This window comes from Bombina bombina, chromosome 3, assembly GCF_027579735.1.
Source record: "Bombina bombina isolate aBomBom1 chromosome 3, aBomBom1.pri, whole genome shotgun sequence".
In the NCBI taxonomy this organism is placed as follows: Eukaryota; Metazoa; Chordata; class Amphibia; order Anura; family Bombinatoridae; genus Bombina; species Bombina bombina.
The window spans coordinates 1,195,765,768-1,195,785,232 of record NC_069501.1 but is presented as its reverse complement, the minus strand read 5'-3'; the positions used below and the strand labels follow the sequence as shown (position 1 = coordinate 1,195,785,232).

Sequence of the window (19,465 nt, the reverse complement as noted above, 5' to 3'; positions counted from 1 at the left end):
TGAAAATTTAAAAGGCACAAATGTATCAATCCTTTTTACAGTTCTTCAGTAACAAATACAGTTATAAAGTTACACAGTTACTTTCCTTGGGCATATAATTGGCTCAGGTGTGCTGGATAGTTAAAAAGGCAAAAAACAGCCAATATTCTGATTTAGGTGCCAAAGCAATCGTGGTTAATGGAAATGATTAATTTAACAGATGAATACCTTGATGTCTTTAAAGTTCAGTTTGCGTGTTTTAAAAAACGTAGTGCAAATTAGTGTAGAGGTACCTTAATCTGTCCTGGTTGCAACCGCTGATATTCTTCACTGTGAGGGATTCACAGACTGTTTGTTCCTGGTGCTTCTGATAAGTCACCTGACCTTCTCTTTGATTCAGAGGTCAGGGGTGATGTTCCGTTCTGGTGATGTAGTTATCCTTTTTTTTGTTTTCCTTTCTTCTTATAGCCCAAATATTGTTTTCATCTGGGTTCCCTCAGACTTCTTAAGGTTTGAAGAAATCTTTGGTCAGTGTTTAGTGTTAAAAACAATTCCCCTATTTATCTTTAAAAAATGTGCCTAAAAATGGGCAAGTTCGACTGTAAAATTATCCTACTCTGTTCCCATTCCCCTTGGAGAACATGTGCTCCAAAAAAGTGTTACATTTAGATTCTTTAAGGGCTCGATTTATCAAGCCCTTACCCCATTTTTTTTTTCTTATTTTACTTTTTATTGAGGTAAAATATGCAAATTACAAAGTTTGATTTCAAAGCATGAACTACAAGAAGCTATTCACTACAAATGATTTGCATTGAAATCTCAGTAAACCTATGACTGAATCAAATATTGGTGCAAGTAGATACAAAACGTTCAAGTGAATGAACAATAAAGAAAGAACAGACATAGGTATAAATAAACTTACATTTTTAAAATATTTGTTTTAGTACGTAACATGAAAAAACTAAATTTCAATTACAATATTAATTGTGGAAGTTATATGGCATGGGGTACTACTTATATTGCAAAGGACGGTACACTTTACCCCTCTAAGTCAGTCTATGAAGAGCGAGATGAAACTATGGTCCTAGTTTTTACATGGAAATATGTTGCATATCAATATTTCAAGCTGCATCCATAGCATGACCACCTAAAGTAGCTTATTCGGTTGTTTATCTGAACAGGTGCGGAAAAAGTAGGGTTGTGAACAGGCCCCTGGCGAAGGAGAGGGGGAAAAAAGTATAGAAAGAGGCAGATCAGAGTTAAGATAATCCCTCTTTGACGTATATATATTAATTGTCATCTACTGAATTAAAGCGCGGCTATAGATTATCAATTAGGCGCACTGGCTGTATCATTGCACTGGTTGTATCATTACATGGTTCCCATATTGCATTATATAAGTCTTGGGTTCCCCTATTTAAGAATACACCATGGATTTAATATTTTTAATGAGTTCACAGACTTTCTGAAATGTTGGGGCTAACACTTGGTGTTATATATATAGATAGATATTTCTTGGGTTTGGGCATTTTTGGGAGCTGTAAATGTAGGAGACACTGCTCTGGACGCTAACTAGGGGGTATACCTAGGCGTGTACAAAGGGTTACCACTTGACTCCATAAACTTCTTACAGCCAGGCATTCCCACCAGAGACCCTATGTAATCTATCTCCTAAGTGTTTGAGACCCTCTCTGCACCATTTAAATGGGTATTGGGTGCGCAGACGTTGGGTCTATCTGTTAGGTTGATGGTTTTCTCTAAATTTAATTTATAATGTGAGAGAATGCAAAAAAAGTGAAACAAGTTGAATAGCGTAGGAAGAGATTTATCAGGATCTTTAAGGAAGATTGTGAGATCATCTGCAAATAGGCTTGATTTCTGATATGTCCTGTGAATATATATTCCTCTAGTTGATGTGCTATCTCGAATTGCAGTTGCTAGGGGCTCAATTGAGAGGGCAAATAACAGGGGGAGAGGGGGCAGCCCTGATGGGTACCATTACTAATAGAGAAAGGTTAGGAACAAAACCCTATGCCCCTTACCCGAGCAGTTGGTTTACAATATAAAGCTCCAATAGCTCTACAAAAATCTCTGAAAGGCTAATGCACAATACATAGAGAGAACAATGGAAAATTATCATATTATTACTTAACTATCCTGCATCCCACTGGGAGTGTCATTTTTTTCTGCTGGCTGTGTTTACTTAGGCTATTCAATAGCTCAGACTCCAGTATCAAAACCTTCAGTATAGGTTGGGATATCACAAGCTAAATCAGCTATTTTAAATGCCAAAATAGGGGTAAAGGTGCTACTTGTAAACAATGTAATACACTCCAGCAGGTAAAATGGATACTTGGGAACAATTTAAATGGGAGAAATTTGTGGGTGAACTGTCCCTTTAACTTTTTCCTAAGGATCCTTCACTAACCCTTCAACTGACATTTTATGTTGGTGAGTCTGGTCTATTTTACCCATTTACTCCTAGAATACAAGTGTATCGTAAAAAAATATTTGTTACGTTGTGCGTTAACATTGCCGGAGCACAATTGATAGCTCTTCTATTTTACTGTCAAATGAAGTCTAACTGTATTTTTTATTGCTCGAGTAATACTCTAGGGCACGCTAATATCTGCATGTCAGAATGCACAAGTGCACTAAATCCCTCACATAACAGACTTTTTTGGGCAGTAAAATTCATGTTGGATATCGCTTGAATGCTAAGCCGATGGTATATAAATAGTGGAGTTTTTCATGTAGCTCTGTGCTATACTATTAACAGTAACGGTTTAGTTCAGGTTTTAGAAACTGCTAAATGTTGCTGCATCATTTTGGTTTGTTCATGATTCAGAAAGAGAATACAAATCCAATTTACTTCTATTATTTATTTTGCTTCATTTTTTAGATATCCTTAGTTGAAGAAAAAGAAATGCACATGGGTGAGCCAATCACACGAGGCTTCTATGTGCAGCAACCAATCAGCAGCGATTGAGCCTATCTAGATATGCTTTTCAGCACAGAATATCAAGAGAATAAAACAAATTAGACAATAGAAGTAAATTAGAAAGTTGTTTAAAATTGCATGCTCTTTCTATATCATTAAAGAAAAAAATTGGGTTTCATGTCCCTTTAAGCGCAAAACTCAAAGGGACACTCAAGACAAAATAAACTCTTATGATTCAGATAGAGCAGCAGTTTTAGGACACTTTCCAATTTACTTTCATTATCAAATTTTGCACTGTCTTTTAATATGCACACTTTCTGGGGAATAAAAACCTACTGAACATGTGCACAAGCTCAGAGTATATGTATACTAGTCTGTGATTGGCTGATGTCTGTCACATGATACAAGGGGCTGGAAAATGGGAGAAAAAAACAATTTTCCAGAAAAAAAATCTACTGCTTATTTGAAATTCAGAGTAGGCATTAAATCATTGTCTTTTTATTATGCTAATCGACTGCACTGAATATATGGGTAATGAGTGAGCTGATAGTGCTTCCTGTGCTCTGTATTTAAAGGGACAGTCAACTCAAATTTTTGTATTGTTTAAAAAGATAGCTAATCCCTTTATTACCCATTCCCCAGTTTTGCATAACCAACACAGTTATAATAATACACCTACCTTGTATCTAAAACTCCTTAGACAGCCCCCTGATCACACTGTGGAAAGGGGATCATGAGAGGAGATTGCTTGGAGCAATATGATTGCTTGGAGGGAGGAGGTGGAGAGGGTGAGGGGGGATTTCTACACTATGGAAAACATTTTGTGAGCCTGTAAGTGAGTGCTGCACTTTCTCTGTGTGTTGTATTAATTTGTTTTGTAATTTTCCCTATGGTTCTTGCACCCAGAACTGTCTGGGGTTAACTGCCTGTGACTCTGGGGACAGCACAGCTTCCTGTGAGTGCCGGTGAGCTCCCAGGGCTGAGCATGTTACAGGGTCATGGGATGTGTACCCGGTCCGGTGTGAGAGTGCAGTTCCCTTCCGTGTTTTGTATATGTCTAGGGTGATTACATAAGCCTGTGCACCCTTCCCTTGTTCCCAGTTTGTTTGGATTTGAGAGCTTGCATTGTGTGGCTGTTTTAAGGTCTCAGGTATTGGAAAAGACCTTGACGTGGTACCTGGGCTTGTCCCATTTGGCCAGATGCAGTAACTAACCTTTCCATTTTTGCTTTTAAATCTTAGCTGTGAGCCTGTAAGTGAGTGCTGCACTTTCTCTGTGTGTTGTATTAATTTGTTTTGTAATTTTCCCTATGGTTCTTGCACCCAGACCTGTCTGGGGTTAACTGCTTGTGACTCTGGGTACAGCACAGCTTCCTGTGAGTGCCTGTGAGCACCCAGGGCTGAGCATGATACAGGGTCATGGGATGTGTACCCGGTCCGGTGTGAGAGTGCAGTCCCCTTCCGTGTTTTATATATATAAACTGGGTACTGGCACACGGCTGCCAGTACCTAAGATGGTACAGAACATTGGGAGGGTGGAGGGTTAGAGATCTGTTTGGGAGGAATCAGGAATGTGAAAGGGTAAAGGGAGATCCTACACTGCAGAAAATAAAAAAAAATAACTGAAAAAAAGCCCTAAAACTTCATACTGGCAGACTGTCTGCCAGTAATAATATGGTGTTGAAGAGTGGGAATGGGAGCTGTTTGGGAGGGATCAGGTAGGGAGGTAAGAGGTTTCAGGTAGGAGGGTAATACCTATATTATAATACTATTACCCTTGCCAGCTAACTAATTAATCCCTTCACTGCTGGAAATTTCAGAAGTGTGGTGCACAGCTGCAATTAGCGGTCTCTAATTACCAAAAAGCAATGGCAAAGCCATGCATGTCTGCTATTTCTGAACAAAGGGGATCCCAGAAAAAACTTTTAGAACCATTTGTCTTATGATTGCAGTAGTTGTGTGTAAATAATTTCAATAAGAAACACAAAGTTTTTGTGAAATAGTTAACAATTTTGTTAATATGATCGCATTTGGCGGTGAAATGGTGGCAAAAAAATATACCAAAATGAGCCTAGATCAATACCTTGTGGTAGCAAAAATCTCCATATTTTGGTCACGTTTTTCTCTGAAATTCCCGGTCCTGAAGAGGTTAAAATCTCTTACCATCATTGGTGAAAAACTGTCCTAGATCAATAGACCATTTCTGCTATTTCACTCACATAAAATATTTATAGCACTTTGGCAAGTTGCCTGTAGGGTGCCCTCTAGCACACGTTAAAGGGACATTCCAGTCAAAATTGAAATACACATAAATGAAATAAACCTTTGGATATAATTTTTTTTACAATATACATGTATTGGCAAATATACATCTAGTAAACATTACAGATATTACTATATATTTAGTTATTACCAGATGATACAAGCACCTTAGGCTCTCTGAACAAGTGCTGTGTTTATATTACTGGTGCACGGTGCATACTTAAAGGGACAGTCTAGGCCAAAATAAACTTTCATGATTTAGATAGGGCATGTCATTTTAAACAATTTTCCAATTTACTTTTATCACCAATTTTGCTTTGTTCTCTTGGTATTCTTAGTTGAAAGCTTAACCTAGGAGGTTCATATGCTAATTTCTTAGACCTTGAAGGCCACCTCGTCTCAGAATGCATTTTAATAGTTTTTTACCACTAGAGGGTGTTAGTTCATGTGTTTCATATAGATAACACTGTGTTTGTGCACGTGAAGTTATCTGGGAGCAGGCACTGATTGGCTAAACTGCAAGTCTGTCAAAAGAACTGAAATAAAGGGGCAGTTTGCAGAGGCTTAGATACAAGGTAATCACAGAGGTTAAAAGTATATTAATATAACTGTGTTGGTTATGCAAAACTGGGGAATGGGTAATAAAGGGATTATCTATCTTTTAAAACAATAAACATTCTGGTGTAGACTGTCCCTCTAAATACACTCTTGAAACAGCCATAGCTTTTTCTAGAAGCATTTTTGCTAATACATGAATAATGCAAAATTGCCTCTATTCATACCTGAAATGCATCTATGTAGTTTTTAATTTTGTATGGAATGTCCTTTTAATATACTTGCGGGCAGCTAATAGGCTGAGCTGAGACGTGCATAGAGCTTCGGGGCACCATTTATTAAGCAGTGAATGCTGCTTTGGAGTCCCATCGTTTTAGGCTCGTCTGAAATGGAAGTTAAGAAGCAGAGGACATAAAACCGCTGCTCCTTAACCTCTCCGCCATTTTTTAGATGGCGGATTGAAATCATCCCGATCCGATCGGGATGATTGACCGCCCTGCTAGTGGCCGATTGGCCGCCAGTGAGCAGGGGGCGGTATTCTACAAGCATTTCACTAGAAATGCTTGTGAAATGATAAATGCTGACCGCGTATGCTGTCTGCATTTAGCAATATCGAGCGGACATGATTTCCTATTGCTTGACATATGATAAATCTACCCCTTGTTCTATAGCTGCACATTGTCTTTGCATTGTTCCATCAATTATTTCTTTACTATATCTTTATCTAAACATTTATTATTATATTCTAGGGTGGCTATTAAAATCCACTACAGGAAATAGAATCCAACAGAAAACAAAGATTAGAGACCAACTTGTGACAGAAATGAAAGCAGAGAACATTAAAGAATTCCTTAGGTAAGAATGTAAAGTTGTATTCGGTTATGAAAAAGCTTCAAAATAACAAAATGTTCATTCAAAAATCAATTAGAACTCAGTAACTGTAATTACAGCGTCTATGTCTAGAGATATTACTCCCATAACTCTGCCCTTAGGAAGAGCGTTGAATTAAGCCCTAAACAGGACAGTATCCTGCTTATGGTAACAACATTAGAGAAGACAAAACTTATTATTGTTTCCTAAAAAAGGTCAAAGGTTAATCTACATGTGAACCTCTTTTGCCCTGCCTAAAAGGCATCCGTTGTACCTAACTGGCTAAAATATACAGATATCTGTAACCAATGATCACAGAGTTACCTTATTTTTTTGGAATGTGTTGTGATGAAAGTCAGGAGAGTTGCCCGTGTAATGGTGTTAGTGTGCATAAGTGGATGAAAGGAAGTTGCACCTATGTTTTCGACACCTGCAAAGCTTTTAAACCCATAGTTAAAGTCAGCTCTAGAGCAGCTATGCAGTACCGGGCCCTAGTTGAACCCATCTGATGAGCCAGTGACAAAAAGCAACATGTGTGTAACCACCAATCACCAACTAGCTCTCCATTGTGCTTTGCTGCTTGGGAGCCTATACAGGTATGCCTTCAAATAAAGGATATCCAGAGACCAAAGTAAATTTGATTATTTTTTTTATTGTTTAAAATGTATTACCCATTCCCCGGTTTATAATTCACACTTATAATAATATACTTTTTACCTCTGTGATTACCTTGCATCTACGCCTCTGCAGACTGCCCCCTTATCTTAGTGCTTTTTACAAACTTGCATATCAGCCAATTAGTGCTGAGTCATAAATAGCTCCACGAAAGTGAGCACAATGTTATCTATATGGCACACAAACTAGCACTGTCTAGCTTTAAAAAGTTAATAAACTACATACATTTATGGAATTTCTGCAGAGAATTTACAAAGAAACCTCATCTGGCAGGAACTGAACAAAACCTTCAACTCGCTAAACTCATTCAAGCTCAGTGGAAAGAATTTGGTCTGGATTCAGTAGAACTGGTGCATTCAGGGCCGGATTTCCCATTAGGCACAGTAGGCATGTGCCTACAGGCGCCTTGCAGTGAGGGGCGCCTGCCTGTCAATAATAAAAAAAAAAAAAAAAAAAAAAATTTTTTTTTTTTTTTTTTTTTTTTTTTTTTATGAGGGCATTTATTTTAGTAAGAATTGTGCTGCCAGGTGCCTACAAAGTCGAGTGTTTCATTGGGAATATGTTACAGCAGTTGAGGGAGCCATGAAGGAGAGAGGGGCAAAGATTAAAACTAAACCCCTCCCATTGAATTTCTAAATTCTAATTTTAAACACATTTGTTGACCCCTGGATTACATATAATCTACAACATTCCATGTTTTCCTTTGAGAGCAACATCATATGATATTTATATTTCAGAACAAAATAAATGTAACATCTGTGTGTGTTTGTACCAAAAATATCAGAGTTTACAAGATTTTTTTCCCTACATTTTATATTTTCTTCCACTGGCTGCACAGGTTGTTGATGGTGATGAGCTTGCATGCTGCTAGTTTTAATATTGCTATTGTTTACACAAAACTGTGTTTGACTCCAACAAAATGTTAAGCACATAGTCAAAGTCATCTCCAGAAAAGCAATACACTAATGGCTTGTCAATAAACATGTCCTATGAGCCCATCTGGGTCTGCACAGATGTGTATTGCTGTCTCAGAACTGACATTGACTATGTGTTTAACTCTTTTGCAAGAGGCTAACACACTTCTCTGCAAGCACTAGTGCAATAATAAAATGCCCAGCAAACTGTCACATTTGATGTCCCTTTAAATAGGGTTTTCTTTAGAATATTTTGCATTAAAAGTTTAACATGATTTGTTTTTGTTATACATAATAGAAATTGTATGGCCATTTGAGTCAAGTGAATATTGATTTTTGGTGTAGCTTCCATTACAACAAATATTGCAATTGGTGTGTGTATTTGTGTATCTCCATAAAAGGGAAAATGTAATTTTACATCTAATATTTATTTTTAGTTGTCCTAAATAATAATAAAAAAAAGTCCTCATTTTTTCCACTTTTTTCTAGGGGGGGTGGGGGGGGTGGGGGGGGCGCTTCAGGTTTTTGTGCCTACAGGCACCTGAGATGTAAATCCGGCCCTGGGTGCATTATGATGTTCTGTTGTCGTATCCTAATAAAACTAAACCCAACTATATCTCTATTATTAATGAACATGGAAATGAGGTAAGGAGTGGATAAAATCATTTCAAATTTAAATAATGTCTCTAAACTCTTGATTGAAATGCTATGAAGTGTGCAGCTAAAGCCAATCTACTCCAACCCAATCCAATGACCAACATCCCTACACATTATAGGACACATTGCATGTTTGTTGATGAGTTTCAAGAATTGAACATTTAATTTGTGAATTATTCATATCTCTGTGTTTATGGTTTGTACTTTAAATTTGGTAAAGATACTTGTGTTGTACTAGTAATCTTAAAAAGGTTACTCTCATAGATAAAGTTGTTGGCAAAGAAAAATAAATAATCTGCCAAAAGTTAAATAGAGAGAAGAAATATGAAAAAATGTGCTAGATAGATATAGAATGATAATAGATAGATATATAGATGATAGATAGATAGAGAATGATAATAAATAGATGGATAGAGAACGATAATAAATAGATGGATAGAGAACGATAATAGGTAGATAGAGAATGAAAATAGATAGAGAATGATGATTGATAGATGATAGATAGAGAATGATGATAGATAGATAGAGAACAATAATAAATAGAAAGATAGAGAATGATGATAGATAGATAGAGAACGATAATAAATAGAAAGATAGAGAATGATAATAGATAGATGGAGAACGATAATAGATAGAGAGCGATAATAAATAGATAGAGAACGATAATAGGTAGATTGATAGATAGAGAACAATAATAGATAGAGAATGATGATTGATAGATAGAGAATGATAATAGATAGAGAACGATAATAAATAGAAAGTTAGAGAATGATGATAGATAGATAGATAGATAGATAGATAGATAGATGATAGATTGACTGAAATATATTGGAAAAAAATGTTAAAAGAATTAAACATTTTAAAATGCTCTCTTTTATATATGCGACAAAGAGGAAAACATGAGTCCCTTTTAATATTACACATTTCCTACTGTATGCTAAAAACAATTCTCCTAAAACATAACCCTGTTATTTTTAGTACCACTCAACAAAATTAACTGAAAATAATAAACAATTATTATATACATATGTAAAAATAAATACAGGTAGCCCTCAGTTTACGCCGGGGTTAGGTTCCAGAATGAATGGTTGTAAATCAAAACCATTGTAAATTGAAACCCGGTTTATAATGTAAGTCAATGGGAAGTGAGGGTGTTAGGTTCCAGGCCCCTCTCAAAATTGGCATAAGTAACACCTAATGCTAAACAGCATTATAAACCTAATGAAATAATCACACAACACAGACTTTACTTGCATTTTTCTGCAAACAATTCTTTCTATGCATTCCAATCTGGACTGATTTATAGACAGGAAGATCTTGTTCCTTTGCAAGCTGCTTGATAGCTCAGGTCTGGTTAAACTGATTCATTTTCAGCTTGCTTAGCTTGCATATCTTTGCTGTAACTCAAGCGGACAGCTCCACCTACTGGCTATTTTAATCAATGCACTGCTTCTCAATGCTTTTCAATAGCAGTCACATGACTGAAAAAAAGGTTGTTATTCTGAAACGGTGCAAATTGAACCGTTGTAGACCGAGGGCCACCTGTACATAAATAAATTGTGTTATTATGAGGAGGAATAAAAGGTTTATCTCATTCAGTGTCAGGAGTTTAAAAAATGTTTTGATCACTGGAGGCCTGACTAGGGATATTTATCTATACTCTATACAAAAAATAAAGGACAACCTGTAGATGAATGTACATGAGTGGGTTCACACAATGGCCAACCCCCAAAGATCTACCTTATGCCCCAGCCTTGATTCAGCAGCATATATATGTATTTCTCACAATTGAGCAGTGGTTTTATTCAATTGGATGCCAGTAACACACACAGGAGAGATTTGACCTTCCTTGACCGTAGTTTTCACAGTGAAATGTTTTACACCCCATGTTTGACAATAAAAAAACCCCAAAAAACCTTGCAGAGCTTTAGTAGTGTTTAAGTATTTCCCATGATAATGATTTTCTTTATCCAAATTGGCTGCCAGTATCATATAGAACAGTTCATGTGCAGCTTCACCTATTTTTAGGCCATATTTTTAATGCAGATGCATTGGATGGATATCTCTAAAAAAAATCTGGATGTAAGTGTCCTGTAGTTTACGATATATATTATGGACAGACCGCTAAAATACTGACCTGTCTGGTTAAAAACTGGACACCTAGGGACCCTAGGCTGTGTCATGTGGGAGGTGTTATGTATGCAATGGACATTGCTAGATGTCCATGGGCTTGTCTAGGAAGTGCAATGGTAGGCTGAGGGCATGACTAATAGGAATTAAATCATTATCCAGGCTGAGGGCATGACTAATAGGAATGAAATCATTATCCAGGCTGAGGGCATGACTAATAGGAATGAAATCATTATCCAGGCTGAGGGCATGACTAATAGGAATGAAATCATTATCCAGGCTGAGTGCATGACTAAGGAGAACTAAATCATTATCCAGGCTGAGGGCATGACTAATAGGAATTAAATCATTATCCAGGCTGAGGGCATGACTAAGGAGAACTAAATCATTATCCCCCTCAGCCAAACAGTACACAATGGGGGTGAGACTTCAAAGATTGAGGGTGGTTTTGCACATACAAAAATGCTAAAGATTCTCCGGTATTTTGGGCAAGTTCTTCTCTGAAAGTCCAGGTAGCGAAGGGGTTAATTGACATAATGAACTGTTAAATCATTAATTTATTTTTGCATGTGACACATACACATCTCTAATTCTACATTCTTCCTTTTCAGATATTTAACACATCTTTATTTGAAGCTCCACCTAAAGGATATGAAGCTTTCACAGACATTGTACCACCTTACAATGCGTTTTCAGCCCAAGGAGAACCAGAGGTAAATGTTCTACTTCCTGTAGGTTAATGACTAACACCCAGATTACGATTGTTGCGCTAAACAGGGTGCAAAACTAACGCCAAAAAAAAGTTTTGTTATTTCACACTCCATAGCGCTGCCATTACGAGTTAATGAAAAGCCTTCTTGTGCGTGCGATATAGTGGCATTAAGCTCCATACCGCACAAAATCCAAAGGGCTGCTTTGATGTGCTCGTGCACGCTTTCCCCTATAGACATCAATGGGGAGAGAGTGTTAGAAAAAAACACCTGAAGTGCAGAATGAAAATTCTCCGTAACGCAACCCCATTGATATCTATGGGGGAAAAAAAGTTACGTTTAAACCTAACACCCTAACATAAAACCCCAAGTCTAAACACCCCTTATCTGCTGCCCCCAACATCGCAGACACTAAATAAACCTATTAACCCCTAATCTGTCGCTCCTGACATCGCCAACACTAGCTGCAGGTGTTTAGTTGCACTCTCACCGATAAAACTTCAACTGCCGGGGTGCTCTCAGGATTCCAACAAAAGACGTACATAAAGCCCTCACTGGACTTTAGTCAGCTTGTGAATACAAATATTTATTAAAGTGAAGTTTCAGGGTAAAAGAACCCCTTCTTCTGTCATACAAACAGTCGGCTAGATTTAGAGTTTTGTCGGTAACGACCCGCGTAGCTAACACTGGCTTTTTTCTGGCCGCACCTTTAAAATAACTCTGGTATTGAGAGTCCACAGAAAGGCTGCGTTAGGCTCCAAAAAAGGAGCGTAGAGCATATTTAACGCAACTTCAACTCTCGATACCAGAGTTGCTTACGGACGCGGCCAGGCTCAAAAACGTGCTCGTGCACAATTCCCCCATAGGAAACAATGGGGCTGTTTGAGCTGAAAAAAAACCTAACACCTGCAAAAAAGCCGCGTTCAGCTCCTAACGCAGCCCCATTGTTTACTATGGGGAAACACTTCCTACGTCTGCACCTAACACTCTAACATGTACCCCGAGTCTAAACACCCCTAACCTTACACTTATTAACCCCTATTCTGCCGCCCCCGCTGTCGCGGACCCCTGTATATTATTTTTAACCCCTAATCTGCCGCTCCGTAAACCGCCGCTACTTACATTATCCCTATGTACCCCTAATCTGCTGCCCCTAACACCGCCGACCCCTATATTATATTTATTAACCCCTAATCTGCCCCCCACAACGTCGCCTCCACCGGCCTACACTTATTAACCCCTAATCTTCCGACTGGACCGCACCGCTATTATAATAAAGTTATTAACCCCTAATCCGCGACACTAACCCTATAATAAATAGTATTAACCCCTAATCTGCCCTCAATAACATCGCCGACACCTAACTTCAAACATTAACCCCTAATCTGCCGACTGGAGCTCACCGCTATTCTAATAAATGTATTAACCCCTAAAGCTAAGTCTAACACTAACACCCCTCTAAATTAAATATAATTTTAATCTAACGAAATTAATTAACTCTTATTAAATAAATTATTCCTATTTAAAGCTAAATACTTACCTGTAAAATAAATCCTAATATAGCTACAATATAAATTATAATGATATTATAGCTATTTTAGGATTAATATTTATTTTACAGGTAACTTTGTATTTATTTTAACCAGGTACAATAGCTATTAAATAGTTAAGAACTATTTAATAGCTAAAATAGTTAAAATAATTACAAATTTACCTGTAAAATAAATCCTAACCTAAGTTACAATTAAACCTAACACTACACTATCAATAAATTAATTAAATAAAATACCTATAATTATCTACAATTAAACCTAACACTACACTATCAATAAATAAATTAAATACAATTCCTACAAATAAATACAATGAAATAAACTAAAGTACAAAAAATAAAAAAGAACTAAGTTACAAAAAATAAAAAAATATTTACAAACATTAGAAATATATTACAACAATTTTAAACTAATTACACCTACTCTAAGCCCCCTAATAAAATAACAAAGCCCCCCAAAATAAAAAAATGCCCTACCCTATTCTAAATTACTAAAGTTCAAAGCTCTTTAACCTTACCAGCCCTGAACAGGGCCCTTTGCGGGGCATGCCCCAAGAAGTTCAGCTCTTTTGCCTGTAAAAAAAAAACATACAATACCCCCCCCAACATTACAACCCACCACCCACATACCCCTAATCTAACCCAAACCCCCCTTAAATAAACCTAACACTAAGTCCCTGAAGATCTCCCTACCTTGAGTCGTCTTCACCCAGCCGAGCCAAATTCTTCATCCAAGCGGAGCAAGAAGAGGTCTTCCATCCGATTGAAGTCTTCATCCAAGAGGCATCTTCTATCGTCATCCATCCGGAGCGGAGCGGCAGCATCCTGAAGACCTCCGACGCGGAACATCCATCCTGGCCGACGACTGAACAACGAATGACGGTTCCTTTAAATGACGTCATCCAAGATGGCGTCCCTCGAATTCCGATTGGCTGATAGGATCCAATCAGCCAATCGGATTGAACTTGATTCTGATTGGCTGATTCCATCAGCCAATCAGAATATTCCTACCTTAATTCCGATTGGCTGGTAGAATCCTATCAGCCAATCGGAATTCGAGGGACGCCATCTTGGATGACGTCATTTAAAGGAACCGTCATTCGTCGCTCCGGATGGATGACGATAGAAGATGCCTCTTGGATGAAGACTTCAATCGGATGGAAGACCTCTTCTTGCTCCGCTTGGATGAAGAATTTGGCTCGGCTGGGTGAAGACGACTCAAGGTAGGGAGATCTTCAGGGGCTTAGTGTTAGGTTTATTTAAGGGTGGTTTGGGTTAGATTAGGGGTATGTGGGTGGGGGGGGTATTGTATGTTTTTTTTTTACAGGCAAAAGAGCTGAACTTCTTGGGGCCTGCCCCGCAAAGGGCCCTGTTCAGGGCTGGTAAGGTAAAAGAGCTTTGAACTTTAGTAATTTAGAATAGGGTAGGGCATTTTTTTATTTTGGGGGGCTTTGTTATTTTATTAGGGGGCTTAGAGTAGGTGTAATTAGTTTAAAATTGTTGTAATATATTTCTAATGTTTGTAAATATTTTTTTATTTTTTGTAACTTAGTTCTTTTTTATTTTTTGTACTTTAGTTAGTTTATTTCATTGTATTTATTTGTAGGAATTGTATTTAATTTATTTATTGATAGTGTAGTGTTAGATTTAATTGTAGATAATTATAGGTATTTTATTTAATTAATTTATTGATAGTGTAGTGTTAGGTTTAATTGTAACTTAGGTTAGGATTTATTTTACAGGTAAATTTGTAATTATTTTAACTATTTTAGCTATTAAATAGTTCTTAACTATTTAATAGCTATTGTACCTGGTTAAAATAAATACAAAGTTACCTGTAAAATAAATATTAATTCTAAAATAGCTATAATATCATTATAATTTATATTGTAGCTATATTAGGATTTATTTTACAGGTAAGTATTTAGCTTTAAATAGGAATAATTTATTTAATAAGAGTTAATTAATTTCGTTAGATTAAAATTATATTTAATTTAGGGGGGTGTTAGTGTTAGATTTAGCTTTAGGGGTTAATACATTTATTAGAATAGCGGTGAGCTCCAGTCGGCAGATTAGGGGTTAATAATTGAAGTTAGGTGTTGGCGATGTTAGGGAGGGCAGATTAGGGGTTAATACTATTTATTATAGGGTTATTTAGGCGGGAGTGAGGCGGATTAGGGGTTAATAACTTTATTATAGTAGCGGTGAGATCCGCTCGGCAGATTAGGGGTTAATAAGTGTAGGCAGGTGGAGGCGACGTTGAGGGGGGCAGATTAGGGGTTAATAAATATAATATAGGGGTCGGCGGTGTTAGGGGCAGCAGATTAGGGGTACATAGCTATAATGTATGTGGCGGCGCTTTGCGGTCGGCAGATTAGGGGTTAATTATTGTAGGTAGCTGGCGGCGACGTTGTGGGGGGCAGGTTAGGGGTTAATAAATATAATATAGGGGTCGGCGGTGTTAGGGGCAGCAGATTAGGGGTACATAAGTATAACGTAGGTGGCGGTCGGCAGATTAGGGGTTAAAAAAATTTAATCGAGTGGCGGCGATGTGGGGGGACCTCGGTTTAGGGGTACATAGGTAGTTTATGGGTGTTAGTGTACTTTAGAGTACAGTAGTTAAGAGCTTTATGAACCGGCGTTAGCCCAGAAAGCTCTTAACTACTGACTTTTTTCTGCGGCTGGAGTTTTGTCGTTAGATTTCTAACGCTCACTTCAGACACGACTCTAAATACCGGATTTAGAAAGATCCCATTGAAAAGATAGGATACGCAATTGACGTAAGGGGATCTGCGGTATGGAAAAGTCGCGGCTGAAAAGTGAGCGTTAGACCCTTTTTTGACTGACTCCAAATACCGGCGGTAGCCTAAAACCAGCGTTAGGAGCCTCTAACGCTGGTTTTCACGGCTACCGCCAAACTCCAAATCTAGGCCAGTGTTTTGAATACAAACATATAAAGGCCTATTGAGCCCTCCCATTTCCAATTAACCAATCAGTGAGCACTGCAGTGTGTGCAATGTAAAGTTAGAAACAAAATTAACAATACCAACATCAACATTTTATCAGGATGTTCCAGCTGTGATCAATGCTGTGGAACCACAAGATTACACTCAGGATATTAGATTGTTGTCTACGTTCCAAAACAATCTCAGACGAGAAAAGAGTTGTTATCATTGGGCTACGTAAACCACACACCCTCCAGTCATAGTCAGAACAGGAAAAAATACACATCCCCATATGGTGCCGTGTTATAGGAATAGAGATAAAGACAAGCGGCTATCACCAACAACAACCAATCAAATCTCAAGACAGTGCGGGTATCAACAGAAAAAAATGCTGCTCTCAAGTTCTCAAACTACCGCTGCACCCACTGCTGGTTGCTATTAAAATAACAATTAAAAATAAAAAAAGCGATTATAATATATGTCCCCTGCAGTGCTCAGTTTCACGGCCGTGCTGTCCTTATATAAGGCGATGCGGCCCATTTTACAGTGTATCAGAGAAGCCCAGCCCGCCCCTTATGAACACAATGTTATCTATATGACACACGTGAACTAACACCCTCTAGAACTGAAAAACTGTCACATTCATTCAGATAAGAGATGGCCTTGAAGGGCTTAGAAATTAGCCTATGAGCCTACCTAGGTTTAGCTTTCAACAAAGAATACCAAGAGAACAAAGCAAATTTGATGATAAAAGTGAATTGAAAAGTTGTTTAAAATGGCATGCCCTATCTGAATCATGAAAGTTTAATTTTTACTAGACTGTCCCTTTAAATACTGCTCCACTTGTATTCTGGCCCTTTATTTTTAACCAATTTTCCTTATTTTGCTATATATTTAGCTGTTTCAAAATGGTCCAAGTTGCATTCCTGTAACACCCCCATTCTCCCCCAGATAAGGCTATGGCCAGTGAGTGGAGCATACACGTGTAGTCTTCTCCTTATTGACTGTATCTTTACTGGAGCACAAAGTCTAAATTAAAGTTTCATAATTTTGAAAAATCATCCAATTTTTAAAAAAATTCCAATATGCTTCCATTATCAAAACATACACATTATTTTTATATGCACATTATCTGAGGCACCAGCTCCTACTGAGCATGTGCAAAAGTGCACAGTAAATACGCATATGCATTTTGTGATTGGCTGATGGCTGTCACATGTTACAGGGGGAGGAAAAATTGTTTTAACTTTGAAATTTGCCAGAAATGATTCTACTGCTCATTTCTAATTCAATGTAAGTGCTACTTCATTGTCTTTTATTGTGTATTTGTCAATTATTCAATTCTACTCTATTTAGTGTTCCTTTAAAGTTAACCATTTTGCATTTATCTTTATTCAATGGCATATTCTAAAATCTAAACTTTTTCACTAATAATTAAAAACAAAATTATCAAAAATTACTATTTTTTCTGCCTTTTAAGTCACAAAAGTATTAAAAAAAATGATATAAAACTACCTTTAGGTTACATGCATGTACTGTATTATGAGATGTAAATATTGTCTAAATAACATAAATTATTGTTGTTTACACTTGGTCCCATCCCCTCTCCAAACTGTCCAATTTTAAAGACTCAAATATTCCAAATTCCAAACCTTTTCCAGTCCAAAGCAGTTTGGCTAAAGGGTTTTCTACCAGCACATATATGTTTAATAATGCATGTATGCGTGGCTATAAGTAAAAAAAAGATGAATGGGTATAGGCATGACTGCGATAAACCAACAAATTGTATAAAATCTTTGTTCCTATCCCAGATCCACAATCACACAAATATATATATTTATTTTTTAAATTAAACAAAAGTAAACAATGATTACAGTTTATTATTTTTTTATGGTCTTTTATTTTTTTTGTGTACTTTAATTACATGCTGGTTTTAGTGGTTAATAGATAGATTGTACACCTGATTATCATACAGATAGCAATTATTTCAAAGATATAGGTTTGCCAGCTACATATAAATTATTGATGAGCAGTGGGCAATAGCTAAGGCCATGGGGCCCATTTATCAAGCTCTGTATGGAGCTTGAGGGTCCATGTTTCTGGCGAGCCTTCAGACTCGCCAGAAACGCAAGTTATGGAGCAGCGGTCTAAAGACCACTGCTCCATAACCTGTCCGCCTGCTCTGAGGAGGCGGACAGACATCGCCGCAATTCAACCCGATCGAATACGATCGGGTTGATTGACACCCCCTGCTAGCGGCCGATTGGCCATGAATCTGCAGGGGGGCGGCGCAGCACCAGCAGTTCACAAGAGCTGCTGGTGCAATGCTGAATGTGGAGAGCGTATTGCTCTCCACATTCAGCGAGGTCTGTCGGACATAATCCGCAATGTGGGATCATGTCCGACAGGCCTTTCATAAATAGGCCCCCATGTTTTGACCTTGTTATCAGAATTTTAATCCTTCAACAATGTACCCACTCAGACACTTGTCAATGCAACCCTTTTTTAAATCCCAGTACCTACATCAGATCTCAGATCATATTTAAATGATCCTACAGCCCCTTCAAAAGCTCTACAACTGCACCAGACCTCACATCATCTCAAAAGGCCCTGCTACCTCTCTAGAAGCCCCATGCTCACATCAGAAATCCTGGGCCCTGCAGAAACCAATCAGATTATACAACGGTCCTAAAGACACCCTTTAATTGTTAACGTGTCAGACCTAAGATCAGAACCCTGGCCCTGCATACCACTATCAGATAGGACACCTAGCCTTGCAGCCTCTATTATCCTCAAGCGTATATCAGACTGGGGATGAGACCCATGGACCTGCAGCCCCTCTGTCAGCCACATACTTACATGTAGCGTTAAACCAAACTTCAAAGCCTTACACACCCTGTCAGCCAATTATCCACATTAGATCAGACACCTCACCCTGCAGCCCCTTACACACAACCATGAGCTGTAGCCCTGTAGCATGGGGTGCTGCAGATTGGGATTGAAGAGGAGGAAATTTATGTGCCTGGTTACTATATTACTTTGCAACCAGGCAGTCATGTTACAAGCTGCATATTAGTGCATACCATGAAAATGAGCAGCACAAGGAGCCACTTCACCCTTTTCAGAAACTCAGTAAGGCACTAGCGGGGAGTAAAAAATATAAAAAAAATGTATGTGTCATGATTTGATATGATTTTTTACTCACTTTCTACCAGACAGCTGGTTGAATAGTGAACTGTTTGATCCAGGATATCTGGATCATCTTGCTAACTTGAG

The 19,465-nt window shown here is 37.8% G+C and overlaps 1 protein-coding gene across 1 annotated transcript in view; it reads left to right on the top strand.

Moving 5' to 3' along the window:
* The window catches only part of LOC128654621 (N-acetylated-alpha-linked acidic dipeptidase 2-like), a 223,263-nt gene that overhangs the window by 30,310 nt on the left and 173,488 nt on the right, over window positions 1-19,465 (top strand). Inside the window, exons 3-6 of the mRNA XM_053708628.1 lie at window positions 6,486-6,591; window positions 7,526-7,638; window positions 8,767-8,840; window positions 11,594-11,695. Of these exons, the coding sequence (XP_053564603.1) occupies window positions 6,486-6,591; window positions 7,526-7,638; window positions 8,767-8,840; window positions 11,594-11,695 (395 nt within the window). The remainder of the gene's footprint in view (window positions 1-6,485; window positions 6,592-7,525; window positions 7,639-8,766; window positions 8,841-11,593; window positions 11,696-19,465) is intronic.